Genomic DNA, 27943 nt, shown 5'->3' with positions numbered 1-27943 from the left:
GTTATTTTTTCTTCTGCTTTATATATGACTTACTGTTTATCGATATAGTTTGAAAGTATTTAGCGGAAGTCTTGACAAAAGCGCTGACTTGATGCAGACCAGAGCCGGGTGGAGATGGAGGAGGGGTCCGGAGGAGAGCGGCCGATCCGCGGGAGGAGGCGAGGGACATTCACTCATTGTTATCAACTCGCGCTGCTGCGGAGATCTCTGTGCTACACGTGAATTTTCCTTAAAACATCCAGGTAAGATTATGTTTATTCTTTTGTCTTTTATCTCCGCTTGTGGCTATGTAATTACAACCGGTGAGCCTCCATCGCTACACCGACTCGCCGTGCTCTTTACACCGGTAACAGCGCTCATTCCCCGGCTACGTATGCCACGCTCACCATCAGTCAGGATGGAAGAACCGTCATCTTTTGTTTCTGACGCCCTGCTTGTTGCCCGTATCATTAATTACACATTGCTTGATCATTAAAAACTTACAGCAATTAGGAGACCCGAAACCCCGCCACAGCACATGTGTTTTAAAGGTAGAATCGCTTATTTCATTGGGAATTTAATTGAATTGGCTGCTCGGAAGTATAGGAGGAGCCCCCGTTCAAATGTATGGGAGGAACAGGTATGCTAACAGCGAGGCGAAATTAGCGGTCAGTATTAAACACTATTTGTTTTGGTTGAATATTATTATGAAATAGATACAGGGGTGTATAGAAAAGCAGTATGCAAATTCTATATGAAAATGCATGGCTAGGTTTGGCGTGTCATTGAAGGACATCCGCTGCTCCGTGGTCGTAGGGTGTAGCCTGCTGCTGTTGTGATGGAAACTGACATGAACACGCTGTTATTGCTATCTTAAACCACATGACATGCATTAAAAATGATTGTTAACTGTAAAATCGTTAAATAATAAGTCTTTTCAATATTTTAATTACTGCTTATTATAATAATTCACATATCTTAAACCAGTGTAGCATTTTAATAGTTTGAAATTTAACTAATCAGTGTGAATTAAGATATGGTTTTTCGGAAGTAAAAGAAAATGCTGGTTGATGAGATACAAAAATATATTTTATGTTCAAGTTCTCTATCAAAGAATTATGTTTTCCATCCAGCTTTATTTTTGTTGTCTACTTGAAATCTACTTGATCTAACAGCTTCACTTTGATTCAGTTTTTCGGGCTATTATTCACTTAAGTGTTTAACCAAATGTGGGATTCTGTGAATGTATCTAATTGCATTGTTCAGAGTTTTATTTTTTACCAAAATAATATTGCTAATTCCACCAAAGCTAATAAATATAAGTTGCTGAATAAGACATAAATATTGTGTTGTTTTCACAGTGGGGTTGACCATTGTCCCTGTCAGACTCTCATCATTGATCTGAGCCCGGTGTCAGCGCAGGGTGGAGTAGCTGCAGTGTCTCTCGTGTGATGGAGTTTTTCTGACAAAGCCATGGATGCTGTCGATATGAACCATGGCAATACAAAACCTCACATTTCAACGCAGACTGCTTCTATGTGAACGGAAGAAACCACTGGATACTCCTTAATATTTCCTCCCAGCGGCAAACCAGGATCTATTAGCGTAAGGACCAGGCATCATGGGTCTCCTTTGGGTGCTGTCCGTCTCCATGCTGGCCGCCTGTGTGGCCATTCCCATGGACGCGGCCGCGGGAAGCCACAGCCTCTTCACCTGTGAACCAATCACCCTCCGCATGTGCCAGGGTCTGCCTTACAACGCTACCTTCATGCCCAACATCCTCAACCACTACGACCAGCAAACAGCCGCTCTCGCCATGGAGGTACAGTGCTTTTTACACAGTGCATATGGTGTTCAAATTATGTTAATTTCCTCATAGACAAAATATTTGTTTGGGTTAGGCTTATAATTAAGATTTGAATTAACCTAAAAAGATTTGCTATATCTGTCTTCACTCTTTGATTTCCAATGAACTAGCACAAGAATGACTTTCACCCTTTATTTAACCAATATTAATTAAAATATTTACCAAATTTTTTTTGTAGATAAGTAAGTACCTGCTGTTTTCTGTCAAGGATTAACTCAAGATTAACACACCTTTGAAAGTACCTTTTGCTTTCTATGTTTGTATAGAACTGATGAACACTTTGGCCCAATACTTCTTGTTAATGTAACAGTTATAGCTATTACCAGTGATTTAATACTATACGTACCTCATACAAATAGCTTTAAATGCATGTAGCTGAACTCCAAGTCCCTTACTCAAAATTAATATTTATTAATTTATTATAGAATTTTGCATTTTTTAGATACACCTTTTCTCATTGTCTGTTTGGGTATCCCACTTGAACATTGCCCTTGACGCATACCTAATTGTCAAGCGCTGAGGTCAAAAATGTTTTATTAATGTTCCTTCTCCAATCAGTCTCTTATCACACATTGTATCTCTCATTGGAAAGGCTTTATATTCGATTTGTATGGAGGATATTAAACAGTTAACCAGGGCCGAAGGCATTTGACTATTATTCATGGATTATAAAATGATGGATGTTAAGATTACATCAGTACGGAGAAGATAAATGGGGAATGGCTATTTTCAACAGTCAGATTTCACAACTTAATATAATAATTTTTCATGGCCATATTGTTAAATTTCTATACAGGAAAGGGCATTTGACAGAACAGTGAATAGGCATTTTTCCATTTGCGTCCTAGCACAAAGCACAGTCTTACAGGGCATCTGTATTTTAGAAGCAGGAAGTGTGTGGGAAGGTGCATGACCTCTCCAAAACAACAGTATTTTCCATTTTATTCATGTGGGCTGGCTTCAGCTAGAAGATTAATTAGTAGAGCTAATCTCCTAAAACAGAAAAGTTGTCAGGTGGAAAGTAAACCCACTGTACTGACATTGTTTACTACGGTTGTGTTTTTGGGCAAGGCAATGAATCAATTTTGCAAGTTTGAACCCTTTGCAATATGTTGTTTGGAATGGTCTTTACTATGTCTAATGTCTGATGTCCAAACAATCTGTGTTTAGCTTTAATATCTTACTGGAACTAAGTTGTAACCAAAAACTCGGTCACAACTAGTTCTTAAGCGTTTTGGGACAGTTGTTTTGACAATGGACGTGCCTCTTGACATATGACACTTTACTTTTACTTGAACTTGATCTGTAGTTTTCCTTTAGTCTTTTCTTCCATTTGTCATGAACACTACCTCCCACCAATACTACCACTACAAGTCTGAACACACTAACCTACTTTAATTGAACGTTTATGGCTTCGGGGCACAGGGAGTATTATCAAAAAATCAAGCCAAAAATTAAGTTTTAATATTTGTCCCTGAAGGCCCCGAGCTTTTTTAATAATTAAAACTGTTGTGTTGTCTCAAAGCTGTGGGGTGGGAAAAATTGTAATCTTGATTCGACGTTTTCTTGGTAACAATGATCAGATTGTATTTTCACAATAACTACGCTTAAACATGCCTGAACTGATTGAGGTATTGCCCTAATAGTGAAATGACAAAGAATAATTTTTTCACACTTGTTTTAAACATTTCACTGCAAGTTTCTGTTCTTTTTATTATTTTTATTTTCTGTTTTCTTATTACAGACAATATACAGTACACACCTAGATATTACTAATGTAGCTAGGGCTGTCACAATATAAAATTTGTGTGTTACAATTTTTGTATGAAGAAACATCACAGTACATTACAATCATTCATGATAATTTTCATCACTACTAAACAACATTGACTAAATAAGTAAATACAGGATTTTCATTATGTTTTATAGGTCACAGTTATAGTTTGCAACTAGCTTTATGAAACCCAACTTTATGAATGATAAACGAAACATGGAGTGACTTATTCTTGAGTATAAAATTCTAACGATTATATATTTTTAGTTCTTACGACTGTGACCTGAATAATCATGATTATATTAACCTTATCTCGGAAGTTGCCGTGGGCGCTTCCATCGTCATTCTGGTTGTAATATTTTGCATGGGGCTGCCGATCCTGACAAAAATGATTCTATATGGACAACAAAGCTGCTTTAAAGCCTTCAAGAGAATTTGTGCCGTATTGACTTGCTGGTCGTATGAACATTGAACATTTTCTACAAATCAACCTACTATATATCAGGTTTTAGCAGTGAAACTTTTCTTAAATTCTCTATTGAAATGAACTGGATTTGTGTTTAACTGGACGTTCCACCACAAAGAAAGTGTAGTTTAACAGCATTAAGAGACAAAAGTGGGTGAAGCTGAATAAGGTCCATATTAACTGAATATTCTGTTTTCAAAACAACAATTCAATTGTTCATCTCTAGTCCATGCTCCAGAGTCCTGCATCACAGCATTTTAGTCCATTTTACATAACAGGCTTCCAGACAGTGGCTAAACTGTAAAAGGAGATTACTGCTCTCTGTTGCTGGATTAGCGCTTGTGTTTGACTTAGTTTTATTGTTTGGATTCCTCAGATTATGCAGATTTCCAGTTGACAGTTAAAGCCGGGTTATCCTCTTTCAAATCTCCGACATTTAAACTCAATCTCGAAGCAGATGTATCACCTCGTTATCTTAAGCCGACTTCGAGCAATCATCGACCCGGCTCCCACCAAATGGCATCCTCTGCTCTGTTTACTGCTCGGAAATCTAAATTTATCCATGTTTATACTGTCGTGTAGTATCAAATTTCCACTATAACTTCCATCATCGGTCCCCTCCGGGGCTCCGACCTCACTCCACACAGGCCTGTCACAGTAGTATCTACTTTATCAGCATATCCTTCAATATATGACGGCAAGAACTAAACTTTTGTGTTTTGTGTTTATGTGTACCTTTGCTTTGCGTGAGTAGGACATTCTTTTCTTAGTTTTTGTAAAATTAAACATTTGATTGATAACATTTGAGCTGTGGTTACCGTGGTTAATTAACCTATAAGACACATTATAGATACAAGAACTAACTACTTAAGTGTTAAATTGTGCAATTTATTTATTTATTGTAACTTTTTTTTTTTTTACACTATGGTACACAAAAAGGTTTGCTGGAATTGTCCTGCTTCAGGTTATACACTGGTAGTAGTGGTGTAACAGTAGTAGTAGCAGTAGTAGCAGCAACAGCAGCAGCAGCAGTTTCAGCAATATTGTGTACTGTGATATTTATGTGTAGCGATATATTGTATTTCAGAATTTGTTTTTGTGACAGGGATAGCTCCACAGCCAGGCCCAGCAGCGGAGAGGGTACCAGCTGGTGACCCGTGCCATCGTACAGACACCGGAGGAGAGGCAAAGTGCCGTGTGCTGTGAAACTCTGGGATTATGTAACCTCTGAATATGCCCTGCCCAGATCAGGACAACAGCTGTGATACAGACACTAGTACCACACTCCTATGCTCATTCAATGCCCAATTTTGTTTAACGGTGAACCATGTAACTTTTCTGGTGGAGGGTCTGCCACCTGCTTGTCTCCATGGAGATGTTATTGCTTTGTCTGGAATGTTTCACACTGTAGTTATCCAGAACAGGTGTCACAACAGGCTCACAAGAATTCAGTCGTTCATTCATGCAAAATTTAGAGCATAGAATTGAAAAACACTTGAAAATGTAACTGCATTTCTTCAGGCTGACCCCAATTTCACATAGTTGTGCATTTTATGTTTTAAAATCATTATTTAAATAACAGTGTTGTTTTAAGACATTTCCACAAGCATCGACATTTAAAAGATGAAACTGAGCTATTAACGGCTAAGATAAGAAACTTATGCATTTGAGAAAATGTTTGTAGAGGTCTAACTACAGAGATATTCTTTACAGGTCTTACAAAATATATCTATCAAGACATTTGCTTGTAATGTCTCTTTAGATGTACCCCACTGTTAATAATTCAAAATATCCCAAAAGATTAGGGGTTAGTTTAAGTTCAGGGTTGTTTTTCTCCTCTCCTAATTAAGTGCTCATCGTTAAGGGAATTTTTAAAGAGGTACGGCACTCGTGTAGTATTTTATGTTCTAAACTTAATTAGGCAAAAACCTTTCGTACTTTTGGTAGTTAAATTTTTGTAATTGGTGTAATTGTTTTTTATAATTATATTGGTGTTTTGCTCTCAATTTTCAATTTAGGGAAGGCCATCTTTTTCCTCATGTGGATCAATCACAATTTTCATTTTGATTAGATTTTATTTAAATACACATTTACAATTTATTTAAAAACACATTTTGCCACTTAACTAAAAAATATGTCAGCTTTCTTCATAGTGTAAAATCTGGTCCAAACCCCATTGCCTGTAGACCCCCTCAGTTAAAATGACCCAAGCAAGTCACTGACAAAGAGTAAAGTAACACTAAATCTCAATTAAAATTCTATTAATTGCACATCTATAGGAGAATCTGTATTTTCTACAGTGTAGTTGTAACAGGTCCAGAGCTTTGTAGTTGTTGGTTTCCGGGCGTTTCATCCTTGTGTGGGTTCCGGTGCACAGCCTGGGCTCTCCTGTTTTTGACGGTGTTCACTTCCATTAGTCATGGCGCCACAATTAAGACTCTTTTAGCGTCTGCAATCGCTCATTGGGTTTTGGAAAACTCCTGGAAAAGGTTTCAACCAAACTGAAGAATGTGGCTCTGTTTGGCTGCTGTTTTCTGATCCACTTCATGGGAGAATTTAAAGCTTCTAAGATGTTGAAGGCGACCAAATGGGAATTGACAGTTGATTTGAAAGAGAATTAGCTGGAGTGAATGGCCATGATAATGATGATGAATGCCCCGCACCGTGGAGAAACTGGACTTGGACGAGTACCAGTGCCTGCCGTCTCGAAGTTTTGTCTTAAACCTCCTGGAGTGGTGTTCTTTGGGGTTTCAACATGTCAAGCATTCATGGCCTTTTGAATGTTTAGGGTAAAGTGGGAGCAATTTGTCTTGATATCGTTATAAACTCTATTTTATTGTCACTACGAGGTTATTCTCCAATCACTGGCTGCTCTTCTGCCCATGCCCATTTTTCATCCTTTGACAGCCAGGACTAGACTCCCCAAGCCTGAAACTCAAGTCGATTTTTCTGCTCAGAATCTGTCATTGTTTAGCTGTCTGCTGACAAACAAAGAAAGCAATTTCAAAACAGGATTTTGTGTTGTGCAGCTCATCCTTGCTGACCGCCAGATGACCTCGCCACCGAAGTGGGACAGAGCCTTGAGGCTGGGAATTGGCTATTTCTGTGTCACAATGATACTGTGCCATATTCACTTCACACATCGTATCATGGTGAATAAAGCTGACAGTACAAAACATAGAAGACCTACTAAGCTAGCTGTAAAACTAGGGCTATAAGATTTACTGCAATCAAACTGGAAACAGAATTTAATTTGTTGAAATTGGTAAATCGCAAAGACCGCAGTTATTTAAGTAGCGTTATTTCTTCTACAAACGGCTACAAACTTACTGTAACCCCATGAAATTCCACAAGGCTGCAAATGTGGATTAGTGCAATAAAATATCTTAAATTGTCAAGACCCTTTTTAAGATGGTATGTATCTAAATCTAAAACATGTACCGTTTATTTGAAAATGCTGAAAACTTCGACATCTTTATTTTGGTGGCTTTTACATTTTTGTAGAAGAACAAGCTGGTGAGGCAGACAGAAAGCTGCAGATGGTTATTGCATTAGTTTGATAAGAGTGTTTACATAGAGCCCCAGCCAAGCCACAAATCACTTTGATGGAAGTGAGATAAAGCATGAGTCATACGTGAATGTTGATATGGGGGGATTCAATCAAGAAACAAGCTCAGTTTCTCATCTACTATCCATGGGGTTCAAAGCGCAAAATTGGGACCGTTGCCATGGCATTACTTTTTATGGTCCTCAAAATTGCATCTTTTAACAGACATAGACTTAGACAAACTACCTTGATCCACAAGGGAAGTTATATGGACACAGGAGCTCACACATCACAGTATATTATAAATAAGTAGCAAAAATAGTTAAGAACTTGTGTCAAATAAGGCATAATTATACAAATGTGTAAAGATATAATATACTAATACAACAAAGTATATCTCAACTATATAAAAGAGGCAAAAATAGGAAATTGAAACCAATGAATATATCACAACTGTAGTGAGGACATCATCAAAGTTTAGTCAGCTGTTGTTTTCAACCTGTTAGCACTCTTTCCCGTCCATTTTCGCCTATACTCTGGATCTCAGGTTCACATCACATCCCGATAAACTGTGTCATATTACCCTTGCTATACAGAATAACCCAGATACTCCACCCTGTTCTGTGTGAAAGGATTTATGAAGAATAGAAGAGGTGTAAGTTTCACTAAAATGCTGATGAAGCTCTCTGACTGTGCGTAAAGCTACAAAAAGTAAAGGGGTGTTTGCTAGTGAAGATGTTTCCTGGCACTACATGCACTCATAATATGCTCTGATAAGTCCCAGTCAGCGTGACCCTTGGTTTAAAAGACCGCATTGTTTTATTTAATGTCCAACATGGTGTTTATTGGCGGCACGAGTAGAGAATCTTCAGAATTACCCAGCCAACTTCGAACACAGGGATGTTCCACTGTCAATGCTTTTTCAAATCGTCTCTTAGCAGTGAATGACATGGCTGACTATCCTCCAACACCACAGCTACCCCCCTGCACCACCTCCCGTCTCTTTTGTCCTCCCCCCTCCCCCGTTCGCACCGGTCGCCCAGGAAACGCTCCCAATTGTGCCGTTAACAAAAGCAGCAGAGGGCTTTTTTTTCTCTCCCCTTGCCCTCCCGGGAGGTGGTCTCCTCCGCCCTGCGTGGTGACCTCCCCGAACTCTTTCCTGGCTCTCTCCTCCCTGTTCCTCCTCCTTTTCCTTTTACTACGGCTCCAGTGATGCACCGCTCGTCGTCATGGAGAGCTCTCAGAAATGTGGGGAATTGGAATGGCAGAATTTAAAGGGGATGACAGTGAAAGAAAAGCAAATGGAGCAGATTTAGCTGACATAAGAAAACATGGTCAATATAAACTTGCAAATCAGGCCAAGGGGAGTCCCGCAAGGCTTGATCCTGGACTCACTTCTTTTTTTTAAACTTAACCTTAAAAATTGTCAGATTTTCACTATTTAGCAGTGTCTTAAAGTATAGGCTATCAATGTGGACAAACTTATATCAACTATTTCATCCAATTTTATTAAAAGCAATTTCCAAAAACATGCTCAGGTTTTCATGGTATCAAAGTCTTAATGGACTTTGACTTACACCTTTACAGTAATATTGTAATGTGCCAAAATGTTCTGAGAAACTTTGTGATATGTGTTGATTTGTTTTTACAGATAAACCTTTGTGATTATCATACTCTTATTGTCCTATCTCCATGGACCATGTCTCAAATATACTGAGAATGGCAGAAGTAAAGTCTTAGGAAGGTGGAAGCTCTGGTGTACAGAGAGCTAGGGGGGGTGAGGGTCGACACGGAGCAGTTGTCTTTTGTCAGACGTTCATCCGTCACAGCATCTCTACAGCTGACTCATTAAACACTAATCACTTTAGCGTTAGTGGCTACATGCAGCTCCACCCTCTGGCATTAATAAATAATATCCCAACTAGCTTCAAAACCACCTCTTTTTTTTCTCCAGCAAATTAAGTATTCAATAGTTAGCGTTTTGCACATGACAATCTGTTTCTGACCTCTGAGTGGTTGTGTTAAGTTATTACTGCCATTATCAGACAACATTAGTTCTGCTGTTGATTATCCTGTTTTGTTTTGCCAAAATATGTTCTTTATTGGATTGGCAGGTACTTTGAATTTTACTATACTAGTCAGACCAGCTTGCACTTTTTTAAGAATTTGAATAAAAAGTAATACTGATTCAGTTTTCATTTGGCATTATTAATATTTGCAACAGTTAATTAGCCATGTAACTTGCCATAGTTAGTCTTTTTTAATATTGCGATTGTATATTATGAAATGTAAAGTTGTAAATTTTAAGCTCAGTTTTTTTCAAGAACCACTAAATTAATATCTCTTCCATCGTTGTTGACATGTCTTTACTCTGTCTGAGCCTGCCTTCTTTAGAGCGTCATATTACTCCACATTTAAGGCAATCAAAAATCCCCTAAAAACCCATGAATTCTTAATGAAAGGACTCATGTTGGATCTAAAATTGCATTAGCATAGACCCCCAGGCTAGCAGTCTTGTGCACTGAAGACTTGATTCTTTCTCACCACTACAGTCAAGTATCGATCCGACCAAGGATTTCTCAGCTGCTTTTACAAGTGCTTCCCGTGGAGAGGCTGCAGATTTGCGACAAGCCATATGCCCCATCCCATGTAATAAAATGGCTGAATGGAGATCCTGAGGAGATGGAGGAGGGGAGCCAGGACCGAATATAAAAATAGCAAATGTTGAATAGAAATGAATTGAAAGAGCAGCTCAATGTAGCCCATATATTTATTCAAGCGAGTCCTCTCTTGTGGTTGTGGTGTGTGCTTGTGTATACTCCAGTGTGTATCTTATCGCCTGCGGGAGAGGAGCAAGGGAGAGGCAGGATGATGCTTAAAGTGAATTAGATCATGTTTGCTGACAGGGTTCACTGCTGAAGTAATAGAGCGCCGTGTACATGCATAAAAACATTAGCTGTACAGTCACAGGCGAAGGGAGACACTGGTCGGTGGCATCTGTCAGATGTAATTAAGCTTATGCAGGTTTATTGTTGAGTTTTGTTATGATTTTGTTCAGTGTTGCTTATTTGTAGTGTTTTTTTGTCAGAAAAAGCAAAAAAGAAAGACTACTTTAGCCATCATATTAAATAGTTATAGTCTGATATGGATTTTTTCAGCTGCAACAACAATTGTCTTGCTGTTGTGACAGATATGGATCAATATTTTTCAGTCCATCATACAGCAAAGCCCACTATTTGCAGTTTAGTTGGTGTACATCTGCAATATGGATTTTTGACCATCTACAATATTGAGGATTTTTTTCCGAAAACCTTATTTCACCATATTCCAGAAGTTGCCACAGTTGCAGCCATTTTGGTTGTATGATTTTGCATTGGGCTGTCGATCTTAAGAGACTTATGAAAAACATTTTCCAGCTACCAGAGAAAGAAAGACTGTATTGTTGACTTGAATATGTTGACACAAATTAAGAGACTTTTCCTTATTTCTCCGCTGAAATGATTAGAACATTCTAACACGACCGGAAGTGTTTTTTTTTTTTTTTTTTGCTGTAATCTTTAAATAATAATGGCACTATACTCTATCTGTAATGTCCCTAATTCAAGTGTTTTTCATGTATGTTAATGCAGTGAATGGGAGGTCGTCTCCAGAGATCTGGACTCACTACTGCGCAGTGTTTCGGCTTCGGACTATAGTGTAATGTTACTCCATCTGAAAAGAAACCCATTCAAGTAGCTTGTTCTTCACAGCAGCTTTTCTTCAGACAGAGAATTGTACCCACAACCTCTTCTTTCTCCCTCTTGTTTGCTGAAGGGTCATTGATGTGGGTGTGTTTTTGCAGAGCCCGGCGTCACACAAAGAGAAACTGCTCCAGCTATAGTAACAGCTGGGTTTGTGAGGCTGTCGCAATTAGAGAGAAAGAGGTGTAAAATGAATAGACTTACACTAATGACTATAGGGCATCAATTACATTCATGCTGTTGAATCCAAAACATCAATTAACTACAAGAAAGTCAACTAACAAAATATAAATCTTTTTTTAAAACCTTTTACCAAAATATTGTCTTACTAATTTTTGAAGCAATTATTCTTAAGAAAAAAACAAACATTACACAGATTTAAATTATATACAGTTTTTAAAGCTACATCATTTCAGCATAGATCATTATTATTAATTTTAACCGTCAAGGCCATAAAAGGTCCTTGCATTCAAACAGATGTTGACCAGTGTTCCCCATAGATTTCGTGAAGACTATGGTGGCACAAATAGTTTTTATTTGAATAATGTCATTCAAATTGTGGAGTAAAAATATCACTTACTGCCTGTATTTACATGTTAAGCTGTCATTTGTCACCAGTGTACTTAGAGGTTTATGCAAATACAATGAGCAATAATGGCTCATTTTGTTATCCTGATATATAGTCCAGTTTATTTTAGACTCTTTGGGGGATAACCTTTGTCTCCTGTATTAATGAAAAATACTCAAGTCCATACTTAAAGATATTCCTCTCTATGTTTGATGAAGACTTTGTGATGATGGAAACATGACATCATTCCACTGTTACCTTTAATTCGCTCAAAGATGACACACCCTCTGACTCATGGTTCTCCAGCCCACTACAGAATACAGATTATCCTTTCATACAGCTGTGCCCAGTGAAACGTGAGCCCCCCCCCATTTGAGCTCAAATGATGCGATTGAATATCTGATCGATTCACGATGTTATGACGGGCAGGCAAATACCCTAAGTGCATGCACTCAGCAGCCTACATCACCACTACACAGGGCTATATAAATCTATGGTGTCATCTGCCCCACACTAATGCAGTGAAATTGACCTTTCAGTGTTGAGTGTACCACCTGTCCACAGAAGCCGCAGGGACATCAGTTATGTTGTGTGTACTGTGATGACTGTAACTAACTACAGATGTATGGAGAAGGCCGAGCGCACTCAGCTGCCATATTTGTAACATATGGTGGAGTTGACTTGTACAATACTGTGTTAATCTGTTAAATACGTCATTTGCAATGGCTACTGCGCTTGACTTTGGGAATGAGAGGCAGGACATCGTAACAAATTCAACATTGTGTCCCCATAAACCAATCAACAACATGACCAAAGTTTTACTATATTTTATTGTGTCCATTTTTACAGGATCTTTCATAAATTCTGCATTTAGTATTCATGTTTCTAGGTTATTGATTGTCACAGGATATATGTAAATGTGTGTCTATAAATGGTAGTGGACATTATAAAGTATATAGAGTGTCAGTGTTGTTAAAGATTTTTTATATCAATTGTATTATTCATAAAAAAACAAAAAAACATAACTGCACGAAATATATTGCAAGCATAATTTCTTAATCCACTGTCCCAATTTTTGGCATGCCACCCAAGTCTGTTTTGCGATGCTTTCTTGTTCTATATCTGGGTCAAAACCACAGATCCTCTATGATGAGATTGTATTACTTTACATTGTAGAAAATAAAGGGCAGATTTTCCCTGAGCTGCATCTTTTTTCAATCTGTCAAGACTGAAAAGACTCCACCCTGCATCACAACTACCGACTTAAGTTTCCTCAACAAACATGAATTAACACACAAGGGCGTTTGCTCTGACTGCTCTTGTATTTGACGAGCAGTTAGCCAGCAGAGAGCAGAAGGATGCGTCCTCCTTCAAACCCACCCCCTCCCCAAATAAAGTGACAAATTGCCCCCCCGCCTGTCCTCTGCTCACCCCAACTGCCCCTCCCCCACCTGTCACACACTCTTTACATTTCGGGGGGAGGGATTGGCATGTATCTGTGCTGATGGGGCAGTCAGCTTTATGTAAATGACTGAGTTAGTATCAAGTACGGTGGCCCTGAAGGACAAGTACCCCTGCTTCAAGTCACAGACCTAAGACAAAACAGACGTAATTAACAAATTTTGAGTCAATCAAACGTATTGTAAATAGTTAAAGGTGTAATAATGACTAATAATAGCTATTCTCACAATTAATACTACTCTTATCCACCAGTACGCACTTTGGGGAAGTAAGTGATAGGGCTGGCCACTTGCTGGGTTTCAGATGACATCACAACAGTCACAAAGTCAGTAATATTTTATTAGAGATAGGAGGCAGCTGAAATGAATAGAATATTGTTAAAATGTAGATTAAAGCAAGTTCTAGTCTAGTCACTAGTAGAAATGATCAGGATCAACATGTGGGAATTGTCCTTTTGGATATTTCTTGTGAGAATACCAAGCAATCAATAGGGAAAACTGGCCCTTCCCCCATCTTAGAGTATGACAACATCACATTTTAGTATCTGAAAGGCCTGTCATGATAACAAAATTCAAAGTACAATATATTGTTGAAGAAAATATAGATGATAAATGATAATATTGAAATGAACTTATTCCAGTGTAACAAAAAGTAGAATTATCTCCCCTAAAACTATTATTAAAAACATAAGCTGCCATAAAAATAACAGCATGAATCTCTTAGTACTCACAGTAGTAGTTATTTACAGCATATAATGTGTCGTATGTCATCTGTAGCTGACATTTAATCAGAAAAATACAGAAACATATTCATAAATACAGAAAAATAAAGAATAGTTCTACTAGTGCAAAGAAAAAGTACCCATGGTAAATACTGACCTTCAAAAATTATAGTTTCAACTATGATTTATTGAACAATAAGTCTATATGGTAATTCTCTTGACAGGCCTACATGTCCAGCCACTTCGGTGTATTGTGGTGCTTTATTTGGCCAGTGCAGCTCAGGTTCATGTGGGTTTACAGTGTTTTCTTTTGTTACAATATACCACACTAACATGAATTTGTTTTTAAAATATTAGACTTTGCATAATATTTTAATATGTTTGTCTAATTTACATATTTTTTTTAAATAAAACTGACCTTACCTCCTTTTACTCTGTACAGAAGATTTTGATCAATGTTTTTATTAGAGCAGACCTATCAAGCAAAATCGACTTTTTGGAATTTTTAATCGTGCTATAGCTGTTTCCCCTTCTCCTTTACCCTCTTGAAGCTGGATTTGGATTGATTTACGCATGTTTGAGTAATCTTTAATCGCTTACAATCTCCAATTCTTTTTTCTTAATCGGTGATGCACATAAAATTCGGCAGCAGATTTATTTCTAATATTGCAATATTAAATGTCCAAATTGTAACATAATGATCCATGTGTGTCGTAGATTATAACTATATAACGGGCTTAGGCACAAAACGTGTTCTTTGTATTATAATCTTTGAATGACAACGGTCTTCTTAACCAACTGACATCACTGTTTAACTCCACAAACATTGCACAAAGCGCTGAACTTGAACTGTATACTGCTGATTCGTATTTGCATTTTAACTGATGTCCCGGCGCCTCTTGGCTCTGATCGAATGAGTAGAAGCATTATTGTACCTCTTTGTGGGTGTGAGAACAGTCAGATTATATACTTCCGCTGGAGCTGTGTGTCAGTCAATCGCAGCAGTCGCCATAGTTACACAAAAGCCCCTGTCAGTCTGAGTTTGGGGGTCCAGGGGGGCGGAACAGGAGGGAGAGAGGGGGTAATGATGATGATGGTGATGATTATAGAGATGGGGGGATTATTGGGAAAAGGGGGCCACAGTTGTTTTTTGGGCTCATCTCCTGAACTGTCAGACCTCATACGCTCCACTGACCTCTTTGTGCAAACAGAGGATGTGACACACTTTGAAGTCACTGCTGTGTTATTGTCTTAAGATAAACTGGACAAGTGCATCAGATAACAGGACATGCTTTCAAAACACGTCTCCAATTCAAAACTATTGCGATATCTCCGAAACTAGTCCAGAGGAGTTTTGCATTTTATTCAATGATTAAATAAATGATCAACTAGTATTTTTATTTTAGTACTTTAGGTCTTTGGAAAACTACTTTGAGAAACCTCTGCTCATATTGTTGGAATCTAACAAAAGTGTACAGTTTTCCTGTATCTGCCATTAAACATTTATCTGAATTTTACAATGAAGGCACATTTGTTGTTGCTTAAATTATTACCTGCCATTGTGTCAGTCAGTAGAATGATAAATGAAACTGGATACAAATTTAAAGAACTTATGATGCAGAAAAAAATCATAGGACATTTCCTGAATAGTTTTACAACTGTTTTGAACTTAAATAAGACCATCTGATGAGTATTAAAAAGGCTACTATTAGTTTGTGTTGAAAAATAACACATATTATTGTGGTATTGAGCACTGAGCCTTTTCCTGTTTATCAAAATCTAGATTTAAATGTTAGTTGTTTTTTTTTTTTTTTGCCAAACTCTGAATGTTTCCATAGTTCCCATGTTTCTAATTTTGACCTGTGCGTTTCCTGTCTTTCTGCAGCCTTTCCACCCCATGGTGAACCTGCAGTGCTCCCCCGACCTGCGCATGTTCCTGTGTGCTCTTTACTCTCCTGTGTGCACGGAGTACGGACGCATGACGTTGCCGTGCCGACGCCTCTGCCTGCAGGCCAAGAGTGACTGCTACAAACTCATGGAGATGTTCGGGGTTGGATGGCCTGAGGAAATGGACTGTAACAGGTCAGTGTAGAGTCAGTTAAAGGTGTACTGCATAACTTTTCTAGTGGAGGGTACTCGATGTACTTGTTTGCCTCTATAATGTTGCTGCTTTTTCTATAGTATTCCACAGTCTGACATAAAATGAAACTAATTTGCATTTCTGTTCCAAAATACCTTGAAAAACCTGCCTTACTGTGAGTGGGGTCATCTCCACATATCTGACTTGTAACTTGGCTTTGTCTCCGTTGAGATAATTAAGTTTAATACCTCACTGTGTAACATTTCAGACGATGCAAAAACATCTCCACAGAGACAAGCAGTTACCAGAAAAGTTTGTTCTAATCACTTCCAATAGAATAAAAATGGTGACCAACAATGTTAGTATTTAGCTCTTTCTCTGTCTTTCTTCTTCTTGTAGGTTCCCAGACTGTGATGACCCATACCCCCGTCCCGTTGACCTTCTCTCCATCTCGGACACCACAGAGTCCCCCATCTCTGTCCAGAGAGACTATGGTTTCTGGTGCCCGCGGGAGCTGAAAATCGACCCCGAGCTCAGCTACTCTTTCATGGGTGTGAAGGACTGCTCCCCTCCCTGTCCCAACATGTACTTCACCCGCGAGGAGCTGACGTTTGCCCGCTACTTCATCGGCGTGGTGTCCATCGTGTGCCTGTCCGCCACGCTCTTCACCTTCCTCACCTTCCTCATCGACGTGTCTAGGTTCCGTTACCCTGAGCGACCAATTATCTTCTACGCCGTGTGCTACATGATGGTGTCTCTGGTGTTCTTCTTGGGGTTTCTGCTGGAGGACAAAGTGGCCTGTAACGCAGCTGTCCCAGGACGCTTCAGAGCTGCCACTGTCACTCAGGGGTCACATAATAAGGTACACTGTCCAATAGTCTGTGCAATATACCCAGTGTTTCCAGCAGGTTTTTACTAAAACTATGGTGACACAACTGAATTTTAAAAATTTAATACAAAATTTTTGTATATAAATGTCACTTATTGCCTCTACTGAACAGAAAAGCACTATGATGACGATTGATTATGCTTGTAGTGTTATTATAAAGATATAGAGTAAAGTATGTTTTACCAGTTTTTTGCTTTAGTTTTTAGACTACGGAGGTAAAAATTGGACTATGCGGCCACCATAGTCTCTTCTATTAATGGAATTAATGGAACATGGATAATGGAACATTACGGTAACAGATTGCTGTGAAACTCCACTAGGACAAAAGCTATTGCTCTAAATGACTGTGCAAATGAATACTGAGTAATGAACAATGAAGAACTATTGATGATCTTCTACACAGTCAATTTCAATGTCAGTAAAATAAACTTCATACTTGCTACTTCAGTACAACTATGCAAAAACAAATCCTTCAAAATATTTAAGATGCACAATAGACAAACAATTTCTTCAAATCTACCAGTAAGTGAACTTATTATTACGCCCAAAAGTTCTATATTAAGCCTACCAGAACCATGTACATTTTTTTTTTTAGTAAATTTATTTCATTGTAAAAAGGTCAGATCAGTGGAGAGGTGACAACACATGTTTTACGACTGCAAGATAGATTTGTTTAATGCCATACCATGAAACATTTTTGAGGTCCTCCACCTGCTGAGACAAGCAGCTGGATCTTAATCTGTCTTAAAAGTATTAGCTACAATATCATGTAGCCTACATGTCGTGCTGTTTCTAAAAGTATTTCTCATTTTGTTTTTCCAGGCCTGCACGCTCCTCTTCATGGTGCTGTACTTCTTCACGATGGCGGGCAGCGTGTGGTGGGTCATCCTCACCATCACCTGGTTCCTGGCAGCTGTTCCCAAATGGGGCAGTGAGGCCATAGAGAAGAAGGCTCTGCTGTTCCACGCCTGCGCCTGGGGCCTCCCTGGGGTGCTGACGGTCGCACTTCTCGCCATGAACAAGATCGAGGGCGACAGCGTGAGCGGCGTCTGCTTCGTGGGGCTCTACAACCTCAACACTCTGCGCTGGTTCCTGCTTGTGCCCCTCGGACTGGACGTAGTGGTGAGATTTGGATAACATGAACAAAAATTTAATAAAATTTAAATTGACCTTAGTATTGAACTGTAACTTACATTACATTCATAAACCTGAATATTGATCAATAATAGAAACGGGTCTACTGATTTCACCTTTTCATAGTGGCATTTCACCTTAGCAAACAGCAGATTCTCATTTACGGGTTTTTATTGTAAAAAAAAAAAAGTAACCCTCCACTTACCCTCCACTTGTGAGCCTGACTTTGAATAAATACAGAGCAAGTGGTGGAGAGAAAACAGACATTTTCAGAGAGCTCAGATCTCAAATTGAGAGATTATGTCATACTCCCAGTTTTTCCTTGCATTTTCATTGCACTTAACCATGAAATATCTAAAACATAAATTCAAAAATGTTGAACCTGATAATTTCTATCAGTGTCTAGTAGGGGTGTAATGATATCCAAGTCTCACGATATGATATCATCACGGTGTGAAGCTCACGGTTCGATATTTATTGCGATATCGTGGGAAATCTCCCGATATGGTGGGGAGGCTCACGATTAGAGATGAAACAATATCCAAATCTCTCTGTATACTTTCGCAATATACATCTCACTGTACGATATTTATTGCAATATTTTGTGGAGGCCAACAAAACTACTAATATGCTACTTTTTCCTCTTAATGCCTTGACAAGACTTAATCCAAAGAACTAAGACTTAAAAGTGCTTAGAACTGTTATTTCTTCTTGTAATCTACACTGAAATGGAGCAAAGGATCATGGTCTATGTTGTTCCCTCTGTCTTTTTTTAGCTATTGCTGCACCATAACTTTTAATTTAAGCAAAGAAACTTGTAATTCAATATATTGTGATTGTTCATGATATTATTGTGTTGTGTTGTTACATCCCTAGTGTCTAGACCCAAGAACTCACTGAATGCCAACAAAAATCTGCATTTTAACAATACTAATTTTAGCTGCCCCCCATCTGTATTAAATAACATCAGTCTATAGAATGTTGTGGCGTTATCTGAAACCCACCAGTTGTTCCTACATTATTGCGGTCTACATTACAACACATACTGAAAGTTCATGTTTCTCTCTGTCAGGTGGGCGTGGCGTTGCTTCTGGCCGGTATCGCAGCACTGAACAGGGTGCGGATGGAGATCCCTCTGGAGAAGGAAAACCAGGAGAAGCTGGTGAAGTTCATGATCAGGATCGGCGTGTTCTCGGTCCTATACCTGGTGCCTTTGCTCACTGTGCTGGCCTGTTACCTCTATGAGAACAGCTACAGGAGCGTCTGGGAGACCACCTGGGTGCAGGAGAGGTGCAGGGACTATCACATCCCCTGTCCATACCAGGTAACCACAAGCAAAATGAATATATAACAATCCAGATGAGGTTAACACAATGGTTATCTGTGAATACACTGGATTAGGCCGGTCTCAATAACACATTTTGAAGCACGATATATTGCTACAGAGAAAATGATATTATTGAAACTACTTTATGCCACTAACACAAAGCAAGATAAGCCCATATTCTGTATCATTAAAAGACAGGAGCTGCAGCAAATAAATAGCAGAATAGCAAAAACCTATAATTAGCGATATACATTTTCTGTTCTACTCTCTACAGCTCAAATTTAACGTTAATACATAAAAATGACAAAAATTATACCCACGATAAATATTGAGCCCCAAAATATATTGTTCCAGCTATCATATGTGAACAATAAGTCGGTATAAGTCGTACTTTCTTTCAGTTTTTCACTTTGTAAATGAATTTGACTATATATGTCTTGGATTTGTCCTGGTTTTATTTTCAACGCCTCTTGTACTACCTTCAGAGCAGCTGTACAGTTTACTCATAATATTGTCTCTCTAATGAACCCTTCTTTGATAATCCCCATATTATCCTGTGGTTTTGATTCGGGACCAGCAAGATTAAATTTAGGTGCATGGAAAAGCACATTTTTTGAGTCGGTACATTGTGTGAGAAGTTAGTGAATCATTGTATTGAAGGGATTCTCGTGTGGAAGAACAGCTGGTGAAGATGCCTGAGGTGTAAACACTCAGAACTGTCAAAAATGTTAAGTTTGAAACAGCCTCCAGCACCAGCCCACACAGACACAGCTCAATCCACAGAGCTGTCAGGGATTCAGTGGCATGAAACGGTTTTTATGGAAAAAGAAATGTAGGAATTTGAAACGGCTTTAGCCATCAGTTATAAATGTGTTTTAAGATAGTTTATTCATGGGATTATTCTGGCAACCATCCTCTGTCGTCATAGCAATTAAGCTATTTAAATTAAAAAAATTATATCTTTTGAATGGAGTAACGTCTTTATGGGTCCTTGTAAAGTCTTTCAAGTCAGACAGGAATTATTAGTCTGAAACCTAGAGATATAAGCAATAACTTTTACTCCTGTAAAAGAACCTCATATAGCAATCCATGGGTTTCAGACTGATGAACATCTAGCACTTTGTCATAGCAATTCACAGTTAAAACAAATTATATCTTTTGAATGAGCGAAAATCCTCAAAATGCCACATATAAACAAGAAGCTAAACCCCATTCATACAGTGACAGGACAGGCACTCTGTCACTTTGTCACACCACTGCTTTATAATCCTGACTGAGGGTGGTGATGGGCAGGGTCACAGGGGTTGACTTCCTTTGTAACCCTAGCGCCTCTCTGAGTGCAGCCTTACACTACTGCTGAGTATAGTAATGTATATAGTTAAGTATATAGTATGGTATATGGTATAGACATGTGTAGGTGTTACGCACAAAGCCTCTGCAGTCCATCAAAGAGCCTGTCTATATTTATCAGTAAACTCCTCCCTCAGGCTGAAGTCTTCACACAGCAACATGGAGAAACACACAAGCTCATCCTATACACACCAAGTATCACCCGAGGAATTATCTCTCTCCGAATTTATACATGCATATGTATATAGTAGGGCTGTATTTGACTAAAGATATGCTTGGTGCATTGATTAGTTGACTTAAAGAGGGTGTGGCACTCGCAAAACCGGTCAAATTGGTTAGTTGTTTCTATATTCACTATTTATATGACCTAACGTGCACTCATAAGATCACAGACTCGTAAGAGTTCATGCAAAAACAACAAAGAAGTACTAGTAATTATTTACATGTAAAAACTTTATCTTAAATTAGTGTTTCCACTGCATTCATCTCCTGCTATGAGTAAAAAAAAAACACCAATGTTGTTTTCACGTATCAAATAGATGAACAGACTAGTGCAGCAAAAACATGATGTGAAAATAGACTTTAGTTGTTTGAAGAATGGATGGGCTTTCTACACTTGGCAAAGAGAGCAACACTTAAAGCCTAAAGGTCCTATATTATGCAAAACTCTTGTGAGGTTTAAGCCACGTTATAATGTTGTTAACTCCTACCTGGAGTTGTGCTTTATTTCATTCTCCAAAGCTCAAAATGCTCTTTTCCACTTTGTCACTAAGGGGTAATTTTCAAATGAATGGTTCCCTTTTAGCTTTAGTTCAGTAGAGATTGGCAATTCCAGGTCTGAAATAATCCAAATGAGTCTAGTAAAGAGGCATAGAGATCAGAAAATAGTGTCACACAGGCCTTTTAATGTAAAATATTAAGGGTACATCATTACACAGAGTCTTAAATACCCCCGTGTAGTTGCAGAGGGCAGTGTCCGTTAGACCCTGGCTCCTGTCTAAGTCTGTGTCTGAATCCTGCTGCGATCTTGTCAGAGCTGTAATGAGACATGCCCCGGGCCTCTCCTCCTCTCTGCTCATAATGAGGACATCAGGGCTCATCTGTGTCACTGGAATACTGCTAATGTCTCTACAAGCACAACTCACTCACAGCTCCTATGTACTACCGTATGTATTTATCTGCACCCAATTTGAGCAAAGTAACTACCTCAAGGAACTGCAGATTTATTTATGTCTCAGAGTTTATACACACGACAACTCGATCTCTCTGTAATACCCAATGCAGCCAAAATGGGACTAAACTTAGACTACATTAGGACTAAACCAGGACTAAACCAGGACTAAACCAGGACTAAACCAGGACTAAACCAGGACTAAACCAGGACTAAACCAGGGCTAAACCAGGGCTAAAACAGAGCTAAAACAGGACTAAAACAGAGCTAAAACAGAGCTAAAACAGGACTAAAACAGGACTAAAACAGGACTAAAACAGGACCAAGCCAACTCTACATCAAGATTTCACTGGGGGCTCAAACCAGGAGTGAATAAAGAATATGGAAATGTAGAACAGGACAGGAATACGGTGTTAGCAACATTTAATTTGCATCTGTTAAAACCAAATTCAGGTGTAGGGAAAACCCGTTGAACCAGTTTTATTATCAAATAAATGCAAATACAAAATACAAATATCTCAGAATAATAACTCTTTGGTACACGACTTTTACAGTATATGGCTCCTAAAATGAATAATTACTCTGAAAAATGCAGTCGCACGATTATTAGAGACATTATTTAGAGACATTTAGGAGAATAAACATACTAAATCATCTAAAAAGTCTAAATATTCTGCAATGGAAGAATACCTGATCATCCTCAGGGTTTCTGGAGCATCCATGTGATGGTGCATGTTTGTGAAGGTCTTTTAACCTAAACAGTATCATATTGACAACAGCCCCTGGTTCAGGACAAAAGACGTGTTGATGGAAGCAGAGGTGTAACCGTGGTGACGAGTGATCACACACACACACACAAACACAGATAAGACACAGATCAGAGGACAGGAAGTCAAACCAGGACGAGCTCTGATAACTGCTGTGATCTGTCTCCTCTGTGAATGCAGAGGTGGACAGGGACAAAGACAGGCCTAAACACTGGTCTCCTGGGCCCTAATGTAATGTACAGACCAAATACAGACACTGAGTATGCGGTACACCTTAGATTAGAGTGAATTAGGGTTGGGTGGTAATACGATATTACGGTATCCCATGGTATCAAAACGTAGCAGCGGTATCAGTTTCATTACCATCATTAAAAAAATCTGCAGCTCATAAGGACCTTATATAATATCATCATTTATTGATTCCTAAATTTGTTTGCTCAGCACAAATGAATGTGTGGTTGTATTCTCAGTTTAATGGTATCAGAATTTAAAACTAATAGTATCTATAATGTTTCTTTTAACATCGTGGGGAGATGATTACTTTCGTTCCATTATCACATGACGCTCATAAGGGAGACAAGACATGATGGCAAATCTGGCCGCAAGCAAGTTGGTCACCAAAAAAATACTAGTACTTCTGCTATTTGGCAGCATTTTGCCTTCAGGCGCACATTTGTTTATGTTTTACAGAAACAAAACTTAAAACTGCATGGCTCATTTGCATAAACTTTAAAGCGCTGATAAAAACAGCTGTTTTGTGCTGATGCGGTTCAGTTTCTGTTGGACTAAAGGACACGACTCAGTGGATTAAGTGTTGATTCTGTGATAGAGGATGTGCAGAGGGTGAGTCTGTTCTGTGCGTGTATCGAGTTGGAGATGGTTCATGTGAAACTTTTCAGAGATTATAAGTCTGTAGGTCATACGCATAGACTGTATAGCGGTATAGCAGTGCGGCTTTGTAGTTTACCAAGGTCGTACTAAAACATTTTGGTAACGGGGTAATACGGTATACCCCGCTAAAATCCTGAGAAGGTTTAACAGTATCAAAATTTGGATACCGTCCAACCCTAGAGTGAATTATTAAATAGATCAACTCCTGTGTGATAAAAGTGTCATTGCATTTTTGGGGTTCGTCAAGGCTCTGTTTTAGGCCCTATCATTTCTTTATGTACAACCTTTTGGTTATTTTGCAGCTACATCCAGGTAGGTTCAGAATATATATTCTATTAATGGACAACAATGAATATTGTCGTGGTCAATTGCTTTCCATAAAGTTTAGTCTCCTCTCCTAACACTATATGTGTGTGTTTGTGTGTTTTAGGTGGAGCAGACCAGTCACCCAGACCTGGCCCTGTTCCTCATTAAATACCTGATGATGCTGATCGTGGGGATCCCCTCTGTGTTCTGGGTCGGCAGCAAAAAGACCTGCTTTGAGTGGGCCAGCTTCTTCCACGGCAAGAGACGCAAAGAGTGAGTACTGATCATACCTGAACACACCGCAACTGTGATGTGTCTCCATGACAACGAACAAGACTGGTTTATATCTATATCTGTGGAGCTGGGTTGTCCTTAGAATGCTTTATGTTTGCCCCCAGATTTTTTTTTTGCTGTATTAAAATTATTTTTTTTAGGTAAGATTTTAATAATAATAAAGTCTAATTGAGCCATAAAAAATGTTGAATTATAAGCTATTTAAAACAGGAATTAGTGTATAATTAGATAAAACAATAAGAAAACAATACTATTATAATTATACTAAACAACTCAGTTTCAAATGAAACTTATTAAATGAAAAAAAAAAAAAGAAATATATAACCATTCTACAGATTTTTGTGTGCTTAATTTAAAATTAAATATTAATATAAGAATTTTAGTGCCATTTTGACTGTCTTTCTGGCATGGGATCATTTGTAGATCTATTTTTTTCAATAACACAAACTTATTTATTTTAGTCAAAATATCTAAACTCTATATTCAATTTCTTTTTTGACCAATGATACTGAAAACGTTTGTAATCTGCACTCCCCTCTCCTGGAATGTAACTCAGATCATTAACCCAGTGTCCCCCTGCCTCCTCCCCTCCCCTCTCTCCTCCCCACGCGCCCCTCCCCTCTGCACGCCTCCACCTTCCCCCTGTCCGTGCCCACCTCCCTGTCCCTGCCCTCTTTGCCCCTCTCCTCTCACCCCTCTCCCTCCTCTCCCCCCTCTCGCCCCTCTGCAGTGCCATGGTGAACGAGAGCCGCCAGGTGCTGCAGGAGCCTGACTTCACGGCCCTCCTGCTCCGGGACCCCAACACCCCCATCGTCAGGAAGTCCAGAGGCACCTCCACCCAGGTATAGAGCCTTTTTTTCTAGTATCAGTATTATGCTTATATATTTTCTTCATTACAAGATTCAAAACCTGATTTTTTTACTGCTGCAGCTTTGCTCTTTCATTGTATTTTGTACAATGACTATAAAAAAATCTAATCATTCATTGTCAATAGCGGGAATCAAGACCATAGACTGTAAATGGGCATAGCTAACCCACTAGACGCCTCGTTCCAAATAGGAAGTGAGCATGGGGGTGCTTCAAGCTCCTTTGACTCTGGCTCCAATTCACTTTACATAAAAAAAAAAAAAAAAAAAAAGTCATCCTGTCACTGTAACTGCAATCTCGTTATTTTAGTTTTAAAATGTTCACAATGACCTGCTCTACATGATTCTGGAATTTTTATTTCACTATTTTGTCTGTAAATAAATATCTATTCCTAATATGGAACTTGACTCCAAATTCATTCCTACAACCACTAGCATCTTGAGCTTCGTTTGACTGGAGCCCAATGCTATGGGTGGCGTCACGCTCCCTTAGTCCACTTCTTTCTACAGTCTATGATCAAGCCCCCAAGTGTGTCTACCAATTGAGCTACTGTCAGAAAGTCCAATTTTAGTGTCGATATTAAGATATTTAGATATTTTTAAGAATAAAGGCTACTCATGAAATTTCAGTCAAACTGTTTAGTAGCGTACCATATTGTGTAATTAACAACACTGAAACATTTTTTATTGCAAGATGTAAAATATATGCTCATATTACTACATTTTAAACTAAATAGTTTCAGAAAATACTATTCTTTTATTGTGTTGAGACGTCACAATTCATATTAAAATTGTTTAATCTGCCCTCCTCTCGTCACAGGGCACCTCCACCCACGCCTCCTCCACTCACCTGGCCATGGACGAGCCCCATAGCAACAGCACGAGCCGCGCCGGGTCTGTGCGCAGCGGCCGCTCCAAACTGAGCAGTTACCATGGCAGCCTGCACCGCTCCCGGGACGGCAGGTATGGTTATATCTATTTACTGCTATTCTTAGCTGCTAGTGGATTTGAGTCTTTTTACGAGTCCTATTGACAAACCTTTTTTGAAGTCTTGATGTTAACTTTAGAGCTATAGTTAGTGATCCTGCTTCAATTTTGGTCAGTTCTTGTTTAGACCTGGTGTAGTCCTGATATGTGAAAGTCAAGTAACATCTGAGGTGGATAGTGTGGTGCATAGAGACACGGCCTGTAGCGCTCCTGCCATCTAGTGGTGCAAAAGTGGTACATGACTACAATTGCTTAGTGATCCCAGCCTCTCTCTCTAGACCTAATATGTTTCAGTGGCTTAACATTTTCAGAGTACTGCAAATGTTTTGGTGTAGAAGGTTTCTGAAGAATAATATGATACCAGTTTATCAAACAGGAATTATCAGGCCAACTATGAGATTCAGAATGATGAGGAATTTGGTCTGTCGTTATGATAATTACTATTTTAAACAAGATATAACATGATTTGAATGGGAAAACATTCTCCTAATATAACAGGAAGTTGAATCACAAATACAACAGTACAAATGGAGTTTTTAAAAAGTGTTTACAAATTAACTTACTCTATCTAACTAAGTCTAATACACACAATTTCCATCTGAATGGCAGATACACAGCGAGCAGCTTCCGAGCAGCGGACGAGCGTCAGCCGTATGGGAGCCTGCCGCGCCTCCACGACTCCAGGCACTGCAGCTCCAACAGACTGGACAGCTCGCACCGACTGGACAACCTGTCTCGTCACGGCTCCACCCACAGACTGGAGAGCCAATCACGGCACAGCAGCATCCGGGATCTGACCAACCACACGCAGGTGCTCAGTGTCCCGGGAAACGGAATTCACAGGGTCATGGAGGAGGACGGGACCACAGCTTGAGAACCCCCATAGACTGAATGTTAAAGTTTCAGATGGACTACTGCAGTGGGGTGCTCTGAGGGCTCACAAATATGCCTTAAAATGTTCCGAAATGTAAGAAGATGAAATAAGATAATTTTGAGGTCAACTGGACTCAAGTTCGTGGAGTTTTTCGAATCATGAATTTTAAACCGTCCTTGAAAATATTTGCCTTCAGCCAACCTCACCATATCTTACAATGGAACAAAATGCAGTGGTCCACCTCTTACTAACCCAAGTCGCCTCAAAACAAGAAGGTTCTTGATTCAAAACTCTGAAATAAATCTGACATGTGTGCTCTCCTCATGTCTGGATGAATGAATCTTCTCTGTGTGCTCTGGGGTTCTTTATATCGACCTAAATCAAGTGTAGAGGACCCCCGATGAGGTACTCCTGTATCTGGAGAAGGGTGCTGCACTGTGCTCATGTTAACACATTGCCCCCTAGTGGCTGTGATGAATGGGGCAAATGTACCAGGACATTTTTTTATATCAAGGTCTATAAAAGGCCAAAGACTGTATTTAATATTATTGTCTGTAACTACTGCTGATGCCTCCGTTCCGACGCATGAAGAACAAATTTTGCCTTTGACTGGAAAACCTTTTTATAAATCCTATGAGTTTATGAAATTTTAAAAAGGGACTAAAGAGTTTTACAGATTTCAAGCCATTGTTCGGGCTGCTACAGGGAAAAGCTACATCCAAACTCCTGCCTTACACTGGAACACACTGTAGTTAGAGACAAAGTAGTCGTAGCTAGTCCTGTTTGAAATGTGACCATGTAAAGCTATTGTAAATGATAGATGACCTTTGTGCATAGATGTAAAAAATAATGTGAATTTTTGTAATAAAATGTTTTTTAAGAAA

The 27943-nt window shown here is 39.0% G+C and overlaps 1 protein-coding gene across 1 annotated transcript; it reads left to right on the top strand.

Annotated features, from left to right (window-relative positions):
• Positions 1-157: 157 nt before the first annotated feature.
• On the top strand, positions 158-27943 carry fzd3a (frizzled class receptor 3a). Its single transcript, XM_020917669.2, has 10 exons — positions 158-242; positions 1341-1801; positions 16009-16205; positions 16603-17065; positions 17915-18214; positions 19299-19550; positions 24163-24311; positions 25063-25174; positions 26019-26161; positions 26795-27943. Exons 2-10 carry the CDS (start codon positions 1601-1603, stop codon positions 27057-27059), a joined length of 2082 nt encoding a protein of 693 aa, XP_020773328.1. The 5' UTR covers positions 158-242; positions 1341-1600; the 3' UTR covers positions 27060-27943.

This window comes from Boleophthalmus pectinirostris, unplaced genomic scaffold (genome assembly GCF_026225935.1).
Source record: "Boleophthalmus pectinirostris isolate CB_2022bp ecotype Guang Dong unplaced genomic scaffold, ASM2622593v1 HiC_scaffold_13, whole genome shotgun sequence".
NCBI classification, from domain to species: Eukaryota; Metazoa; Chordata; class Actinopteri; order Gobiiformes; family Gobiidae; genus Boleophthalmus; species Boleophthalmus pectinirostris.
The sequence above is the reverse complement of the archived record's forward strand: the minus strand, read 5'-3'. Positions and strand labels throughout refer to the sequence as shown.

Coding starts and splice junctions, on each gene's coding strand:
- fzd3a (XM_020917669.2), top strand. CDS start 1,601: ATGGGTCTCCTTTGGGTGCTGTCCGTCTCCATGCTGGCCGCCTGTGTG. Junction 17,066..17,914: donor CTCAGGGGTCACATAATAAG/GTACACTGTCCA, acceptor TTGTTTTTCCAG/GCCTGCACGCTCCTCTTCAT. Junction 18,215..19,298: donor CCCTCGGACTGGACGTAGTG/GTGAGATTTGGA, acceptor TCTCTCTGTCAG/GTGGGCGTGGCGTTGCTTCT.